This window comes from Uloborus diversus, unplaced genomic scaffold (assembly GCF_026930045.1).
Source record: "Uloborus diversus isolate 005 unplaced genomic scaffold, Udiv.v.3.1 scaffold_998, whole genome shotgun sequence".
NCBI lineage: Eukaryota > Metazoa > Arthropoda > Arachnida > Araneae > Uloboridae > Uloborus > Uloborus diversus.
Window position 1 is genome coordinate 50,894 of NW_026559229.1, and position 19,267 is coordinate 70,160.

Below are 19,267 nucleotides of genomic sequence, written 5' to 3' on the forward strand. Positions count from 1 at the left end.
TAGAAGAATTGGTATTGATATACGAATAAATACCCAAGTACAGAACATGCGATTATTCTATACAATAAAACAGCACTGAACAATAAATTGTTTGAGAAGTTTCTCTATTTACATGAAATTATTTATTAGGTTTTTTTTCGAAATGGATAAAATTACTTTAATTCTTAATATGAGCACAGTAATGTTTTTCTTGCACTAGCAACGTGTGGTGATACTACACTGGATTCAAGTAAATTTTAATAGCATAGCAGCTATGAATTTTTTTCCCCCAACTGCGTTTCTGAGTGAAATATACTAAACTAATTTTTTTCAAAACCAAACCAAAAATTTTGGGGGTGCGGCGCACCCCCTGGCACTCCCGTAAATCCGCCTATGTTTTTAGCATACATACAGTAATAATTTAAACAGACCTTTTTTTTCCAGAAAAAACTGAAAAATTAGATTTTTTTCTAATTTTTAGTATACCTACAGTAACTAATTAAAAAAAGACCTTTTTTGGGGGGGGGAGAACCCTTCGAATTTTTGATTATTGAAAGGGGTTCAGTAGTGTGGTTCAAAAAACCATTTTTTTTTTGACTACAGTCCAAGACACCCCCTATTTTTTTAGACTTACTAATTTTAAGACCAGAAAATGGCGTTGAATGGCTTTTTCTACCCGAAATAATTATCTGACCAGTTCGATTTTGGCGCCATTCAAAAGCCCATGAAAAATACCCATAAGGTTCATTCATTTCCTTTGAATTGCAAAAAAAAGGCTGTAAAATCACTGGGGAAAAAATTAAAAAGCATGATTAAGCCGTTCTTTTTTCTTTAAGAATGATTATTTTGACCGGAAATTCACAATATTTTTTTTCTCTAATTGAAGCCCGATTGTTGAACATGCCTCACTTAACAGAACTTTTATTTTTGAGGTAGACCGGGCAAAGCCGGGCAATGCATCTAGTACAGAATATAAGCAATGCTGTAATCAGTAATACAGGTAACATCACTGTAACAGAGTAGATAGGTTCCTAAAAAATGATGTTTTGTGTAACAACAAAATTTTATTATCATGGGCCCTGAAAGTAAACCATGTTATATGAGACTCAGAAAAAGTACAAACGGTGGGGGGAAGGGGGGAGGTATGTTTCAAAGACATGTTAAAATTATGCCGTAAAACAAATTACGGTATTATCATGGGCCCGTAAAACTTTTAGCTTCTTACACAAATTTTAAGACGGTGCTCAATGACCTCTTAATTTAACATTAGCCGTAGCATAAAAAATGCCATAAATTTAGAAATATTTAATTTTCCCAGCTGTTTCTTCGCAAATAATTATTTTATTACAATGTATATGCATATTACTAGTGTATATTATAATACGTAGCATTGTTTTTTCAGTTCAATGTACTTTTTTTCACCCCTTTCCCCATACTAATGGAGTTTGGGGGAGGGGGTTGAGCACCCTCTTTCAGTTGAAATAGGAAGTTAAAATTCTTCCAGTACATTACTATCCACAAATCTAAAAATATTGAGGGGTGTCTTGTTATCTAGGAGGAACTTTTCTTTACATGTATTCTTGAACCACCTTAGGGTCCAGTCTCGATGCATTTGGATAATGGGGGTTCTACTGTACTCTTGTTTTTTAATGCGTTAAGCAAATTGAAGTTTGTTTACGCTCTAGAAGTAATTTGCCCACTGTACCAAAACAGTGTTGAAGGAACCTGTTATAGAACAGCTACCAGTAGTTCAAAACTAAATGTAAGCAAAAACTAAAACTAAAAAATTCATTCAAAGTCAGAAAAAAAATAGATGAATCAAAAGGGAAAGACTCAAAAATTTCTCCCCTCCCCCTCCCATCCCCCTAAAAATTATATGTGATATGTTGAAAACACAAAGTAAATGTTAATGGATAACACATAACAAAGATAAAGCAAACACTGTTTTCTATTTTACTTAATTTAATCCAAAATATACCATATAACTAAATGATGCAGATTAGGAAACTCTCAAGTATTTGCACAAAGCTTCAGAAGACTGGGTACGGAAAATATTGTAATTAAATAAATGAAAACTGCATATTTTTAGAATACACTAGAAATCTTTCTTTCATTTATCTGCATGTCTAACAGATTGCAAATAATGAATAGTACACAAAATTAAAACGATTTTATTTTAAAGGAAAAAAAATAAATAAAGTGTTTCAAAATATGGTAAGTCAATATCTACCTGTAAGGTTGATAAACATGACCTGATGTCATTACTTGCTTTTTCACAGAGTTTTGCTAAAGCAGACATTTCTGCTCTCAATCCTTCTTTCAAGGCAATCTGAATGAAGAGATATAAATAACTGCACGATGTCAAAATACATTCATTATTTAATGTTAAGAAATATGCACTGCAACATGAATTGCACCCTTAATAGTTACTATATTTCAAAATAAGCAAATGTGACCTACAATACATGCTTGCAATCTCTGAACATTTAGATTTATATATCTTAATTACAGTTAAGATACTTCAGTTGAAATATGCATACAAAAGCTTCACCACGGAGAGATAGAGGATGACCTTGAAGGGAAAATATCATTTATAATAAGTAGAATCAGCCAGAAAGCGCAGAGTAGTAAAGGTGTTTTCGCACTGATCCTATCAATTAAAAATAATAACAAGCAACCCATTACAAATGTTACAAATGACGTTTTGGCTTCAAGGCCGTCCGCCATCTTTCTGCAGTCAAGCTATAACATAAAAGTACTTATAAACAATCAAAAAAATAAATCTTGCTTGACACACATACTACACATCTTATACACAGTAAAACTCGTACAAGGTGCTTTACTAATTTAGACAATTGCATAAAATAATTTTTTACAACTAATTCATACAATCACTATTAATGTGTCACAGCTCAAATAGTTAAAAAATTTGCAAATGAATGACTCTATTACCTCATTTAGACGGCTGGTTAAACGAGATGCAGTTGTAGGAGGAAAATTCAGCACAAGGGCTAACTGGCGAAGGGGCTTTAAAGCAGGAGTATATCTATTCATAAGTGGAATTAAAGAATATACATATTAGCAACACTTCACAACCATTTGAAATACACATACTGAAATTTGATAAAAGTGAGACAATTTTTACACACTGGACAATTGGTTTTGCAGATAATGCAAAACTGTATTTTGACTTAAATTTAACTACTTGATATTGCAAGAAATACGTTTATGAGCGAGCTCTGCAAAACAAGGTACGACAGTGCTGGCCAAATTGTTAGACTAAAGAGTTTTTTTTTTGTACACTATTTGTACTAAAATACTATTTATTTTACTGTTAAAGTACAGTACTGTACGCCGATTATTACGTTATTTTAGCACAATTTAATGTTTGCAGGTGGCAGCACTGTCTGCTTTGTTTATGTTCTTTGTTTATCTACCTACCAGGAACATAACCTCAATCAGCTTAAACAGTTCACTAGTTCTTTTTATTAGTGTGTTCTGTTATAATTAAAATTAGTTTTAGGTAATTAGTGAGTATGTGTATGTGAGAATATATATTAGTGAGTATAAATTTTTTACCTCTTTTTTTAAAAAGTTAAGAAATGGTGTAAACCTTGAGAAAAGTATGCCAAAAAGATTTAAAATGCTCATCAAGAACAAAGGACTGCATACTAAATGTTAGATAATTATTTCACTGTTCGTTAATGTGTCTATAGTTATGTAATCAATAAAGAATTTGCTTTTAAAACAGGCTTAGTCTAATAATTTGACCAGCACTGTAAATACAATTTTCAGCTGAAAATATACGCTTTATACTTAATATGCCTATTTTTATACTTAACTTTACATTTTTAACAAGGGCACCCATATGCAAAATTGTAAGGGGGTGGGCTCATATTTTCCCCTATGGTATTTCCCTCATGGAAACAGACTTCAGAACAGATTATAGAGTCGTTAAAATTTGATATTTTTAATAACTTATTCATTAATGGTTGGCAAAGAAATGTTTTTGCATTTTTACAAAGAAAAAAGTACCAAAAGTAAGGAAGTTCTAATTTCTAAGGAGGGGGCTTGAGTCCCCACTTGCCCCCCTATATGGCCGCCCTTGTTTTCTACTACAATAATTTGAATGAAACAATTTTCAGTGTAAAAGCTAATGCAATATTTGAACAATTGCTAATGCATCACTCAGCTGAAAGGCTGCTTGGAGTTGCTGTTAGGCAGTAGTATAAAATTTTTCAGAGCAATATGGGTTAATCCCTGGCACTGAAATAAGGATGTACCTAAGCGCCTTACTAAAAAAATAATAATAATAACAGCATCAATAGCTCATGGTATAATTGTTCTAAAGCTTTCAAACGAATTCCATTTGACCTAGTTTTTAATAAGCTTTAAAATGATGCAACATGATATAAGAAAAACTATTTTTCTGAACAATGCATGATTTTCAAATTTTCATTGTAGAAAAATTCTTAAATTCGGAATCTAAAAAAAAATTCAATTGCAAATGAAATTTTGAGCATCCAAATTTTATTCTAATCCTTTAACTGCTGTGACCTTGTGTACCAAATACAGACATACACACACACACTCTTTTAGATACAGATTTAAAACTTAACTTAACCTTAAATTGTATTTCAAGAATGTGTGCCTAAAAACAGGGGTTCCCCCCATTAAGTGCAAGGGTGCATCCCCCTCAATATTGCAAAGACCCCCTCCCCAAATGGAGAAAAATACCCCTCAAAACAACCCCCACCCCCTAAAAATTTCAATGCCACAGTCTGTGCCATGACCCCCTCCCCAATAGGTGGGCACCCAGCTAAAAATCATTTATACATTATCAAGAGAATTATTAGTTTTAACATGAGCTTTATATTTATTTTCTTTCTTTTTATATTTTAATTAAAAGAGAAAAAAAGAATTCCAATCACTCACTGATCATTACAGATGCATATCAGAGGTCTTGTGAGAAGAGGAATGTCTCCTTTCTTACGCTTGCCTTTTGTCACACCAGTTGATTTTATGAATGAGAGCAAAACATTTATTGATGGCTGTTAATAAAATGAAGCATAAGTAAGCAAAATTTTAATAATAGCAAACGTTATATGAGGCAGTGAGAAGCAAAGGGATGTAAGTGGACATTTTCAAGTTTTGAGTAAAATGTGCATAAAGCAGGGTTGTTTGGTTTAAACCACGTTGATTTAAACTAAGTGGTTTTCTTTTTTTTTAACATGTGGTTTTTCCCAAAAAAGGTTTTTTTTTTTTTTTTTTTGAAAAATTTCACTGTTTTCCCCCAAATGTTTTCATAAATTTTACATATTATTGCAAAGAATAAAATCAAAAAATACAAGTAACTAGCAAAGCTTTATATAGATAAATTATAGCTTTAATAAATTTAGAAACTTATATTTTTTAAGGTAATGCAAGTTTGCTAAATAGCTTTTCTTTTTTTAAATCAATTCAGCTTTCATATTAGGTACATAAATGTACAAGACAGACCAAAGTTTTTCTAAAACTAAGTAGAAAAAATCAAAGTAGTTTTTTTTTTTTAAATTTTTAATCAATTATTATTATTTTTCAGTCTTTTGCATTTCAAAATAGCCCAAAAAGCATATTTCAACCAAAACTTCATGTACTACTTAATTTGCTTGATTACTTAAGATTTATTGGGATAGATTATGTACCACTGAAACGATGCATAGTGCAAAAATATCTTAACACTAGAATAAAAGAAGTATCATGCATTAATGGTGGAAGAATCAAAAAGATTAATTTTTTTGGCAGTCTTTATTATTAAAATATGTTAAAAGAGTATTTTCATATGGAGGCTTTTAGTTAAAATGATTTTTTTTTCTTTGAATAAAAAATTATATTCCTAAATGCATTATACCAAGAGAAATAAGTACTGGTTATCTCCAAATTTTTAATTTTGCCACTTGCATCCCTTTGTTTCTCACCACCTCATATGTACCATTCATATGTATATGCACTTGAGCAGACTTTTTTCTTTTTCTACTCTTAGTACCATTAAATCTTAATCGTTTAGAAATAAGTTTACAACTTACAAGTCAGTAAACCTTGGCTAAATTTTTCCAATGTCAAAATGTAAAACACTATGCGCTATTTTGAATCGATCAACTATATGTGAGTTGATGCAATAAACATTCCATTAAATACAAATGTTGCGAATGCAGAATTGCACAAGACAACATCTATTGAAGCATTTTGGGTGCAAATAAAGAAGAAAGTGATTTTCGACAAAGACAAAGTTGACTTAGTTTTAATTAAATACTTTTCTGCAAATTGGTGTATTATGCAACATCTGACCATCATAACTTGATTTGCATTAGAATTAAAACCCATTAACTATAATGAAGGGTTGCAAACCCAAGCCAAGATCCTAGACAAGCGACAAACAAAAAAATAAGGACAAACTGTTAGGGCTAATAGCTAAAAGTAGCCAAACAATGAAAACACTTTTCTAACAACTTGGGTACCAACGTGGCTACTGGCCCCCAAGTTTTTTAAGTCAAATGATCAAAAATCAACTACAAGCTTTTGGTTTACGCATACAGAAAAAGAGCAGAATAACGTGCCAGAAGGCATAAATATGGCAGTTCACTTTTACAGAAAGTTTCATAGCCAGCCATAGGTATTTGCATCTTCTTCTAGAATGAATTATACAACTCATAGCAAGAACTGCATCCCAACTCTTACCAACAAAGTGGTAGATTTGGAGTAGGTGGAGAGTTAATCTGGACTCCTAGCTTCACAAGTGGTTATACCAACCCAAACATTTTGCTAGAAACAAATCTCTGGTAGCTCAGTGGCAAAAAGATGAGATTACATCATATGCAGATATCTATGCCCTTGAGCAATCATATATAATTTATTTTGATATAAAATAATTGCAGGTTGATGTACTATTGTACTGCTCTGATAGATGACTTTTGTTGGGATGAAAGAATACATCTCTCTACATGAGTCAATCAAATATGTTTGGATCCAGATAGTTACTACTGTTTGTTTTCTTTAGCTGAGACTTAGTGCCTATTTGCACATGCGTCAGGTCTGCTCTGATTTTATCGAAATAGGGAGGGAAATTCGAAAGTAAAAGCTGCAAAGCAACATGTTCAGCAGTTCTTCCAATGTAGCATCGAACAAGACAGAGATAGCAAGTGAGAGCGGAAAGTGCCCATCCTCAACCCATCACCCCTTTTCGAAATGGAATCGGTCCTGAGTGGTAGTCTTTGCTTTCGAGAATGGACAGTACTTGGCCAAGCAAAAAAAAATCCTTAAGCTGGAAAGGACTTGATGGAGGAATATGATGGAATACTTAAAATACTCCACCAGCTCAGTTATTCATCCGAGGACTGCAGTTTCGTGCTTTTTAGCACTCATCAGCCCGGAATAGGAATCATATGAGCTGGTGGCGAAAATCCTCTTAAGGGAGCCAAGAGAGCCAAACAATAACTGTGAATAACTGAGCTGGTGGTGTATTTTAAGTATTTCTGCCTTAGCCCTGGCTTAGGGTTGTAACCTTACTACAAAATGATGGAATACATCAGTCACTGGAGATTAATAAATTGATACTATGTTTGACAATTGTTGTAGATTGCTGTTCATTAAAGAAATGGCATTCATATTGATTGATGTAGCAGTAGCACACAAGTCAAATTCTGCAGCCTGCATTAGAATTGTAGATGCAGTCGTTTACAGATACACATGAGGTACAACTTGTAACATATGCCACAGCTATGGTTGTAGTTAAGAGGACGGCAAGCTATAGCCACCCCTCCCCCCCCCCCCCCTTGAAATAAATTATCCAAATGCTTACCGCTGGAGCACCATCAATTTCATCCAAAACCAAACAATTAGGCCGGTGATCTTCATGCAAAACAGCTTTCATTTGAGTTGCTGCTTCTAAACTTGTACGAAATGATTCGGGACTGCGATCATCACTAAAACAAAGTAACAATGTGTATGAGTAAGAATGGCACTTAAGAAGGGAAACATAGCTAAAGTGGAAACATGAAACTGAGACTAACCTAGCATTAATTTCAACAACATTATACCCTGCGTGCTTAGCAATTATAACCGCAAGTGTAGTCTTTCCCAAACCAGGAGGACCACTCAAAAAAGCAACCTATAAAATATTTCACTAAATTCCAAAGAACAAAGCTACTTTGTTTGAGTTTAAAAAGTAATTTTACTGATATTTACCTTATGATACGGTCTACCATGCTCATCTAACTCCTGCAACACATATGGAAAATAAATAAAAAACAAAAGATATATATATACTTTTAGCGTAAAAAATTGAAACCAAAAAATTTCTGAAGAAGTAGAATTATAACACTAATCTTGTGATGTTTGCTTGAGTGTACATTACGCACTGAAAGATGCTCAGATTTAAATTTTATAGTTATTATAGAAATCAGAAAACATTACAGAAAAGAACTTTTAATAACTAATTTTAAAAAATCAAATATTTAAAAGTCAATAATAACAATGAAAATCAGATTAAAATTTAAAAGACAAGAAGACTTTCCTGATAAAGAATTGAACATAAAAACTACTGTAAAAGCGGGTGACTATGGTACAGTTTTAGTACATTTCTGTCTGTAATTACTCAATATTCACTCAAAAAAATCATCCATCTGTTTTCCTTTTTTTAATGGCCTCCAGTGTCATTTTTGATATTAGCAATAATTTATAAAATGGTGTCATTGACCATGAACTTGAAATTTAATTCGCGTACGCGATAAAAATATGACATATGACCAGCAAATGAAAATAATACAAATCTTCATAAAAAGTATTTAACTAACTTCATTTAATTCACCAAATTGTTTCTGAAATTTGGAATTCTTTTTAGGAACTTCTACTTTCACTTTGCTCTTTTTCTTTTCTTTGCCGAAAACAACTTTGTCCCATAACTTCAGCCACTGCAAAAGAGTGCGATTTATGCCCTGAAACCAGAGAGAAAATGTTTTACATTACAGGAAGAGTATTTGCTGATTATAAAACTATGTATATCACTTACCCATAAAATACTTTGTCATTCAAAAATATTCAGGAAAATAATAAGAAAATAACTATGTAGCTAAAATTGTAAGGGCAATCATTGTCAACAAGGGATTGATAATGATTCCAAAAACTTCATCTTGTTACAATGCATTGTTTTGTTTAGGACTCAAAAATGAAGTACATTAAGGTGAAACCACCAGGAGTTGACACTGCAATTAGTAAATGGAAATCAACCACATTTTAACACACAAAATTAGCAGATAACTGCATACGTGTGTTTTGGGGTCTCAGGGAACCCCTTTTTCAATGCAAAATATTAAGCATTTGGATTTAAAAAGTCCAGTAAAAAGGAAACCATTATTTTGAAAATGGGTTAATTTTAAAGGAAAAAAAATTTGTCTCTCCATAAACAGCTTTAAAAAAATTTTAAAAACTGGTAATAAATACAGTAAATATTGTACTGAACCAGTAAATTACAGTCCTTGAGCCATTGCTAAGTCAGAACTACATGCAATATACACAGCTATGAGACATCCAGAGAATGCAGTTTTTGTCCTTATTATCTACTCATCAGTCTAGAATAATCAATGGGTTTATTAAATGTAGTTCTGCCTTAGTCATGGTCGTACTCAAGGTTTGCCATCAATTGAAGAGTTGAACCAAACCATTGCTGCGGATTCTTGCTGGTGCGCTAAATTTATTTTAGCTACCAGTTTATTGGCAATATCAGCTTCAATGAGATGGCATCTGCCTCCAGCTTGATTATCAACTATTCCAAACTGATGAGTTCATAATAAGAACGAAACTGCAGTCTCTGGATGTCATAATCAGGCTGATGGTACATTTGATGTAACTATTATGCTGGTTGTCTTTAAAATGGCTTTTAAAAAATTAAATGTTCATAAATATCTTTCGATTTTCAGACATTAGGGGGGGGGGGGAGGGTCAAAAACTACTTCAATGAATGTAAAAAAAAATGTAAGAACAATAGCTCATTTTTCATTTTCAGTGTAAGAATTTAATTTAGTTAGTAAGTACTGGAACAAACATTTTTAAAGTCAATAGGAATTTATTCTTGATATGCTTAATAGACATTTACAGGGTTGCCATGAAAGTTCAAGAATGAAATTCCCTGACCTTTCCAGGTTTTCCAGTCGATTTTAGAAAAAATTGCAGGTTAATCAATGTCGACGTACGTTATTTAATAGCAATACAGAATAATGTTTACTGTAAATAAGCCTACTTTATAAACCAAATAATACTTTAAAACATTACCAATAACTGCTATCAAAATTTGGTTTAAATGAAGACAAACTTAAAATTAAATTACAAATGCTTTGAAAGTATTTGAAAGATATTTCCAATTAGTAATACTTTTATTTTTAAATCTCTGCAATTGAATTGAGCAAAAGTTTGTTTCCCTTTAAATGCAAGCATTCTATTTTGCTCAAAACTTATTCTTACTTTGCAACCTTTTCTTATGGCAAGATGATAGGATGATAATGTTAGGGACTATTCTAACATAACTGAGCATATTGTAAGAAATCTAATTTTACTTAAGTCTCCCTTGTGGCATGAATAACAACATTCCATCAGCCCTTAATGCAGCAGGACTTTTCCTTCATAATTTTGACCAACATGCCCTTGTTGATACTACAATCTCAAATAGTGGTGATGTAAAAAAAAAATGTTCAAAATTTAAAACATCAAATATTGCGAAGTTTCCAAAACATTAACATCTATTCTCAACTGTAACACAAATATGTGAAGAAATTATCAGCAATGTGATAAACGGATAAAATCCTAACAAATCTTATGTTCTTAATTCATAGGAATATAGCAAATTATTACACTATTTTTCTAAAATAGACTTTTATTTTTAATTTAAAAAGATTTTCTATAAATCCTTAGCTTAAAATAGCAAATGAAAAACTATAAAAATAAATGCTCGTCATTTTTTTACAATTAAGTACTCTCACAAAAATATGTAATTGCCAATTAACTCTGTAACAGTTAAAGTCTTCAAAAATAAATAAAGCCATTTTAATCCAAAATTTATCAAAATAACTTCCAACCATTGAATGGAAAAGTTTGAAGAATGCATAAGGACAGTAATCTCAAACACACTAAGCAATTTTTCGGCAAAGTTACTTTCAAAGTGTTGGCATTTTTCCAAAAGAAGAAGTTTTAACCTATAAAAGTTAAAATTTTGAGACTTAAACTTCTATGAACATTCATTTCATGAAAAAGAAAGAAAGAAAAAATTGTAGAATAAAGGCACAAGACAAGTCAAACCACCCAACCTTTGTAGAAAATACTAGTAATTTCCAGATAAGAAAAGCTTGATTTTTTTCCCCAAAAAAGAGCAAAAAAAAAAAAGATTTTTTTTTTTTAGATTTATTATTCAGTACTTAAAAATGAGCTTGAATTTTCTTCCTCTCAACTATCAGGGAAATTCATTTACCTGGAATACGACATTTACCACATTTTTGCGCAGCAGTTGTCCACTCAGAGCATCACATTTGAATATTATTTTGTCACAGTATGAACTCAAATTAAAATCATTATAGAATTAACTCCATCCCTTAAACATGTTACCGTTTTATTATTCACTATTATTTACTGATATTTCATTTAATTAATAAATAAATAAATAAATTTATTTACTCAAAATTTGAATTTCATTCAAACATTTTTCTTAGAATAAAAACCTGTAAGCAGCAAAATAAATCAACATGTTTGTTGATATTTTGAAAACCATTTTTTGTATGCCAAACTTCAATCACAATGTTTTTAAGAATAAAATTGAGCTTAAATTTTCTGTCAAGATACAGCCTAGTATTTGAAAAAACACTCAGAACAATTCCTTCTAAAATTTTAGACCAGTAACTAAAACTAAAGAGTAAATATATAAAAACATTTACACATTACTACCTCTTCACTTAATAAATGAATATAAGACAGAGGGCGATACTTTTCTACCCATAAGGCAGTCTCAGTACTAATTTCTTCAATCATATCAACCTCCATTGCAGTTTCCATTTTTTCTTTTTCTAGTAATGCCATCTCTTTCTCGTGCAAAATTCTTTCTTCTTCCTGAAATACATGATAAGCCATTTAAATATTCTCATCTTTTTTTACAAAAATCAGACAACATTTCGTCACTTTTGCTTTCAATTGCATTTTTATTTCTCAGAGAGAGCTTATTTTTTACAAAAACCATTGCTACTAATAATACTCCAAAATTAGTAGTAATACTACTGTTACCAGATTAGCATTTTGTAATGTTTTAATTTTAAAAAGCGCAGTTTTTTTTTTTTTTTTTTTGAGCAATCACGATTGCTTATAGCTTTTATTTAACCGTCCTTGATGTTTTGGTTCCTTTTTCAGGTTGGACCAGGCACACCAGCACCACTGCCCACCGGCCTCTGCAGGTGCAGCTGACCCCCGTTCCTGAGCTATCTGCTTCTCCTGGTCGGACGTGTCAATGTCCTACACACACGAATGCTCACACATACAAACACACGACTTCACACACATACACTCACACACGCCTACGCACACACACACAGGTCTACGCACACACACACACAGGTCTACGCACACACACAAGCCTACACACACACACAAGACTACACACACACACAACTATGCACACGTAACCACCCAGGAGGAGGGGCAGGCTTGAGGAGACCGAAGCTGTTTCTATAAACAATAACTCCAATGAGTAGGGCCCTATCACAGATCGTGATTGCGAAAAACATAATTTGAATTCAAAATTTCAGAATTCAAATTAATTTTCTTCTTTTTTTTTTTTCTCTACTTCAAAGTTAATCCTATCAATTCTTAGTCAGCTATCAAAATGATTTCTAAATTACAGTATAACATTCATTTAACGATTATCAAGGGACTGGAAAAAGTTATCGTTAAATCAAGGATATTGTTAAATCAAGTGGTACAGACATTCAATGCAGTCAAATCCGGACCAGTGAAATATATCATTAAATTGAGGAAATCGTTAAATTGGGTATCGTTAAATCGAAGTTATACTGTATTAGTAAAAAATTCAGTAATTTAGTATTGAAAGAGTATTGCAAAACTCAGTCTAAACTTTCACCTCACTGTTCGGTCAATTTATAATTTGTCCCATGACATTTCTATACATTCTGCTTTTATCCGATAATTTAGGATACCTTGTGTGAAACTTTACATCTGACTCGCTCTGTTTCTGAATGCTCAAATACAAATATCACATTGCTTAGCTAAATTTGGAACTAATCCGAGGTAGGGGGCTCATGGAAATCAGAAGACATCAGCAAGGGGTCCAGAGAACAAAAAAGTTTGTGAACTTTAGATGTATACATAGTTGTAAACATACAATAAAATTTACAGCCTACAGTAAAAATAATTGTATATGGTAAAGCCAATTGTGCATAATGAAACAAGTATTTTACAAATACAACATGGAGCTCTCGTTACAATGATTTTATACACACAATTGTTCATGTTATTTTATTTGCAAACAATTTCATTCAACAAGAGTGTTCAAGATGAGATTTTGAAAAAAAAATTTCACATCGATTTTGATAGACATTTCAAGAAAAATTATTTCAGATATTTTATTTGAGATAAGTAAGGAAATTCATTAAAAAATTCTTTAAAAATATGCACTCAATGATTGCAGTAATTTATTACGTAAAAACTTAATACTTACCATCATAAAATATTTAGACTTCAATGAATCAATAGATGTTGACAACAAGGAACTTGTTCGCTCACTAAAACTTTGAACCTGAAAGGTGCAATTAATTGATAAAGAAATCTACACAATTATGACATAAAGTATAGCTTAATAAAAAGCAAAACTTCTTGGATAGATTTTAAAGAAAGTTACCACATTTTTTTCATCTTCCTCATCCTTTAACGTAATATAAATTCTTCTTCCATCAGATCGAGTTAAAGTTATTTGATCTTTTAAAAATGTTGTGGTGGATTCATCAAATAAAGATGACCTTGCTTGCGTCTGAAGGACATTTTTCAAGAAGGAATTCACATCCAGATTAGTACGTCTTTTTTTAACTGAAAATATAAAGCAATTCATTTTATGATAAAAGTAAGCAGTAACATAATATATATATATATATATATATATATATATATATATATATATATATATATATATATATATATATATATATATATATATATATATATATATATATATATATATACACACACAGTAGAATCTTGAAAATCCGAGTCTCAAAAGTCCGAGGTTCCGTTTAATTCAAGGTGCTTTATTTGAAATTTAGGGTCTTTTTTTAATAGCTAAAACATTATTTGCAATAACATCCAAAAAACTGTATACTTTTGCCATTGTAAGGTGTTTTAGCTGCAAAAAGAAAAATGGTGAGAGGTTTGTATCAAGAGCAATCCAAGTGGCAGTCAATATTCATTAATTACTAGAGATGGGTTAATCTTCTATCCCAGATGCCTCGGAGCTACTAACTTGATACAAAAAAAGGACTTAAAATTTATTTTGTTCTTCCATAAAGAACAAAGAAGCAGCCCCTTTGGAATGTCCGAGTTCAATCAACAAGAGAAGTACACAATTTGATGCCATGTGATGCGTATGCACGAAAATTTTAATCTTTTATGACGAACCACTTTTGTGTTAAACAATGTACATACACACATCCACTAAGACCAAGCGATATACCGATACATAGTCTTGGAATCTAATTCGAACAGGAGGGAGGGAGGGTAACCATTAAAATATGTATTATGTTGAAAATGAATAAAAACTAAGTGATATTGATTGAAAATTAGTATTTTCTCAAAATCAAAACAGGTACTAACAATTTCCTAACCAAATAAAGATTTAAAAAATAAAATAATGGCTAAAATAAGAACTATAATAAGCCGACTGAAAGTAGTAGAGGCCAAAATAACTTCCAACTATCAAAATAATTGAAATATTTATAAGATACAAAATGACAAATTTCAATAACAAACAATTTTTGGCAAAGTTTGTGTTTGATTTTGGCATAGAAACAAAAGGTTACTCATGCGAGATTGAAATACTGAAAATTCAATTTAAACATTGGGGATCCTTTTGAAAAAATTATACAAACTATTTTAATCTTCAAAATATTTCAAAATTTTGTAGACCATTTTAAAAGTTTTGTGTGACTCTACGCTGATAAACACTAATTTAACCCCTTGAGGACCAGCGCATGGAAAACGAAGCGCAGCTACGGGACCGAACGTTCCGAAATGGAACGCCGCCATCGGCCCGAGCATTTACAGCAGTTAAGCCTAACTGAACAAAAATATTCATATAAAATCAGCATCTCAAAATAATGACTTGAAATTTTAAATTTGCTGTAACAATGTACTACTGATTACTAATTATTAATTTAAAGACTATTACATTATTAGAACGGAGTGAAATAAGTAGAATACTAAAACTTTAACTATGTGCACAAAGTTAAATAATATGTGCACAAAAACAAAGTTAGAGTTAGACATCGTGAGTGTGCAAAGAAAAAGAAATGTAGCAAAAAAATATGTTCCTTATGTAAATTTAATTAAAACAACTTAGGTCAACGAATTTAAACTAGTTCAATTCCCACGCAACAAGTCTCAAAATTGCTTCATAATTCTCTCGAAAACATTCCCTTTCACTCACTTCGCTAACCATTTTTATTGCAATGTTCCAGTCTCCAAATGAAAAAGAATAAATAAAGTAGAACAATATCAGAAAGGATTCAAAAATAATCATAAACTTCAGTGCCGCTTGAAATCATTAATGTACTCTCATCGAACGGGGAATCTCAAAAGTCTGGAACTCATAAGCAAAAATATTTTAAACTTCCTCCCCTCCCCCATAATTTATTCAGCTAGATGTATATCTCTTTCAATAACTCGTCATAAAAAAAGAGAAGCAAAGATATAAACAAGAGCCATTGAGACCTCATAAATCATATGCGCAGAGCAGTGATTCACTGATGTTTACATAAAAAAAAATCTATCCCATTGAGAGGCCCAAATAAAAAGCTAAAGCCTGTACATGAAAGTCAAATACCATGTGACTCGAATAAGATCAAAGTTATAGCCATTTAGCGCCATCTATTATCGTTTAAATATTCATTTAATTCGTTCCGTTTCGAGAAAGCGGTTACGTGCCGCTGGGACGTCAGCGTCGATCAGAGCGCGTAGCGGTTACGTGCCGCTGGGACGTCAGCGTCGATCAGAGCGCGTAGCGGTTACGTGCCGCTGGGCTGATAAGAGAGGAATTGCTGCGTAGCGTGCGCGTGACGCTGGGTGCGAACGGGTTAAAGAATTTTTTTTCTAAAAAGTCTGAAAATTATAATTCTAGGAAATAGTGGTACCATTGTTTAGCTATTAAGTTGCTCTTTCATCTGTTGTATAAAATATGTTGTGTTTATTCATGCTTTGTATTTAATATCTACAAATTTAAAAAAAAAATGATTTAAATAAAAAAAATGATTTTTTTTTAATCCAAAAAATCCCAAACTTAGTCAACTGCAGATATTACGTATGTATCAAAACACTTAAAGAAGTTGAAACAAAAATTAATTTTAGCCAGCGGTTCTGTACTTAATTTTCTGCCATTACACTAACACATACTCTAAATACACACCATACACACACCATACACTAAAGAGCATGAATGGTTAAAAATTTTTCAATTTAATGATTCAAATAAAAATACAAACGAACTTAATTTCTTTGCCTCTTCACAAGGCATAGTAAGCATCATAAATGCAAAAAATCTTATACCCATGGCGGATGCAAAGAGATTGCGATTTTCAAAGCGAACACATTAAAAGTATATAAAACGGCATTTAATTTTTAAGAAATTATTTTAGTAAATTATTTTAGAACTGTATTTTAGAGCTCTACAATAAAAGTATTATTTATAACAATCAACATTCAACAAACAACAATCAATTGAAGCAAAAATCAAATTATTAGATTTTAACTTTTAGACTCTCATAAAGGACAAATAATATTGCTTAAACATTTTAACTTTGTGATTTTTTATAGGAATAAAAAGAAGTTTCATTTATTTGCCCTCCCAAAAAAGCATAATAAGCATCAAAAATCAGAAAAATTTGATTTTCATATTGAATGCAGAGATTGTTTTAATCAAAATGAAAGCATCAAAAGTCTTAAAATGGCAAATAAAAGAATATATTATAGCAAAAAAACTTTAGAATAGTACTTTAACAAGTCTACAAGATGTTATATTATTAATAATTACCGACATAATGGTCAGAAATCCAAAACAAAATTTCGGATATGGGGAAGAAAATAGTCTAACGAAAAAATCGGATTTCCGGTATTAACAGACGAAAAATAGCGGAATTTTGGTAAAATTCGGTATAACCTAATCACTTGTATCAGATTGGCGATAGAAGAAAACTTTTAAGGTCATGCAGTATAAAAAAATAAGAGTTTTGTAAGGCGATAATAGCAAAATTCAGGAGTTTTAAGGGACCTTATTTTTTTCTTAAAAAGCAGGAGTTTATAAGGAGTTTGTAAGGAGCGGACGAATCCTGAATATGACTGCACAAATACAAGGCAAAGAATAATTGAACTGCAACAAAAACAATAAATTAAGTTTATTGCAACATGATACACCCATGTATTGAAACCTCATGTGATTGATAGTAAAGCCATAGTTAGGTTTATCATACAGTCTAAGGTAAACACACCAGTAGTGGCCAGTACTTCAGTAGTGAGTGGCCACTTTAAGGTTACTTTTATACTTTAAAGAAAGAAATGAACAATAATAATGTTATTAATATATTGATACTTAATGTAACTATCATATTGAATCAATTTTATTCATGAGTGATTTGAATTTAAAGTAAGTAATGCAAATTCTTCGGATGGGAGAATGTCAGATGGTCTCCTCTGAAATTTTCAGATTTTGGAGTGGCTACTAATGGATCAAATTTGAGGTTCGGGAAAAAATGGATAAAAAATTGGCAAATTGAAATTCTGGCATTTTTAGAAAATGGGACGATGAAAGAAAAGCTGGGCTTTAATACACTCATTGAGTTTTAAGAGAGGTAATTGTAGATGAAAACAGTTTTAAAATATACTTCACTGTGGCCACTACTAGTGCATTATAAACCTTGAAGTGGCCACTACTGGTGTATTTAGCTTATATGTTATAAAATTGCACAGAAAAGTACTATGCAAACCTGATACTTGAGCAGAATTTGATTCGTGGGTTGTTTGCCTTTTCTTTCCTTGATGAGAAGAAGTTTCCAATCTCTCTATATCAGCGATTCTATCTTCAATGCTTTCTTCAACAGTTACATCATTTCCAAAACTCAGTTTTCTTTTAACACCAGAATTTACTATAGATAAAAGGTAGCAAAATATTACCAGATAAAAACAAAACATGTTTTGAACAAATGTTCAAATAGAAAATTACAATCCAATGCAATTTCACAACTAAATCCAATGTCTCTAACAAATCACTCTCAAAGCTGAAACTAAGTAACAAAAATACTTTTTATCTTTAAATAGTAAAACTGTATTCAGCATTAAATATCAGCCATAAGCTTTAAGGTATTTTTTTTATTCCTGACATTTTTTCACATTTCTACCGCAACTCCTACATTTTAACACACAGACTTAGGATCATCATACATGGCAGCATAGTTTTTGTTTAGAAACTGCTTTGTACTTATATTACGGATTTGCAGTTATATTAGTATAATCTGCAGTACTGATTAATCAGCCATAACTGGAAACTATGCTGATTATGGCTGATTATTGGCTGTATAATTTGTCCTGATTTTGTTTGGGAGTTGAAAGACGTTAAGGCCTATGAGAATTACTCATATGCTAACTAGAAAGACTTCTAAAAACAAAGCCCTCTTTTTTAGCGCAACAATCCCCAGGATTTAAATTATAAAATAACATTGTAAATCACCTAATTTTACAAGCAATTTGTTTTTAATATACAGTCAGTTGGTTCTGTGTTTAATGATGCTCTCGATTTAAAGACGATTGTTCACAGTTCCAGATGCTCCAGAGTAGTTTTAGCAAGGTTCGAAAATATGATATTGTTACGAATTCTGTAAATAGTAATTATGGTAGTAACGTAACCTGTAAATAGTTTCTTGTAATGAATATACAACCCCTTTACATTGAGCTGAAGTATACGACCCCCCTATTTCCTTTTTTTTCATTGATAAAATTTGATAACGGT

The 19,267-nt window shown here is 31.6% G+C and overlaps 1 protein-coding gene across 1 annotated transcript in view; it reads right to left on the reverse strand.

Moving 5' to 3' along the window:
- Nucleotides 1-18,407, reverse strand: part of LOC129234095 (chromosome transmission fidelity protein 18 homolog) — a gene marked incomplete at its 5' end in the record, with an annotated part of 36,620 nt that extends 18,213 nt beyond the window's left edge. Inside the window, 11 exons of the mRNA XM_054867985.1 lie at nt 2,210-2,308; nt 2,932-3,025; nt 4,915-5,030; nt 7,817-7,940; nt 8,028-8,125; nt 8,203-8,235; nt 8,811-8,951; nt 11,944-12,105; nt 13,724-13,801; nt 13,907-14,088; nt 18,249-18,407. Coding sequence (XP_054723960.1) covers nt 2,210-2,308; nt 2,932-3,025; nt 4,915-5,030; nt 7,817-7,940; nt 8,028-8,125; nt 8,203-8,235; nt 8,811-8,951; nt 11,944-12,105; nt 13,724-13,801; nt 13,907-14,088; nt 18,249-18,407 — 1,286 coding nt within the window. The remainder of the gene's footprint in view (nt 1-2,209; nt 2,309-2,931; nt 3,026-4,914; nt 5,031-7,816; nt 7,941-8,027; nt 8,126-8,202; nt 8,236-8,810; nt 8,952-11,943; nt 12,106-13,723; nt 13,802-13,906; nt 14,089-18,248) is intronic.
- Nucleotides 18,408-19,267: the final 860 nt, after the last annotated feature.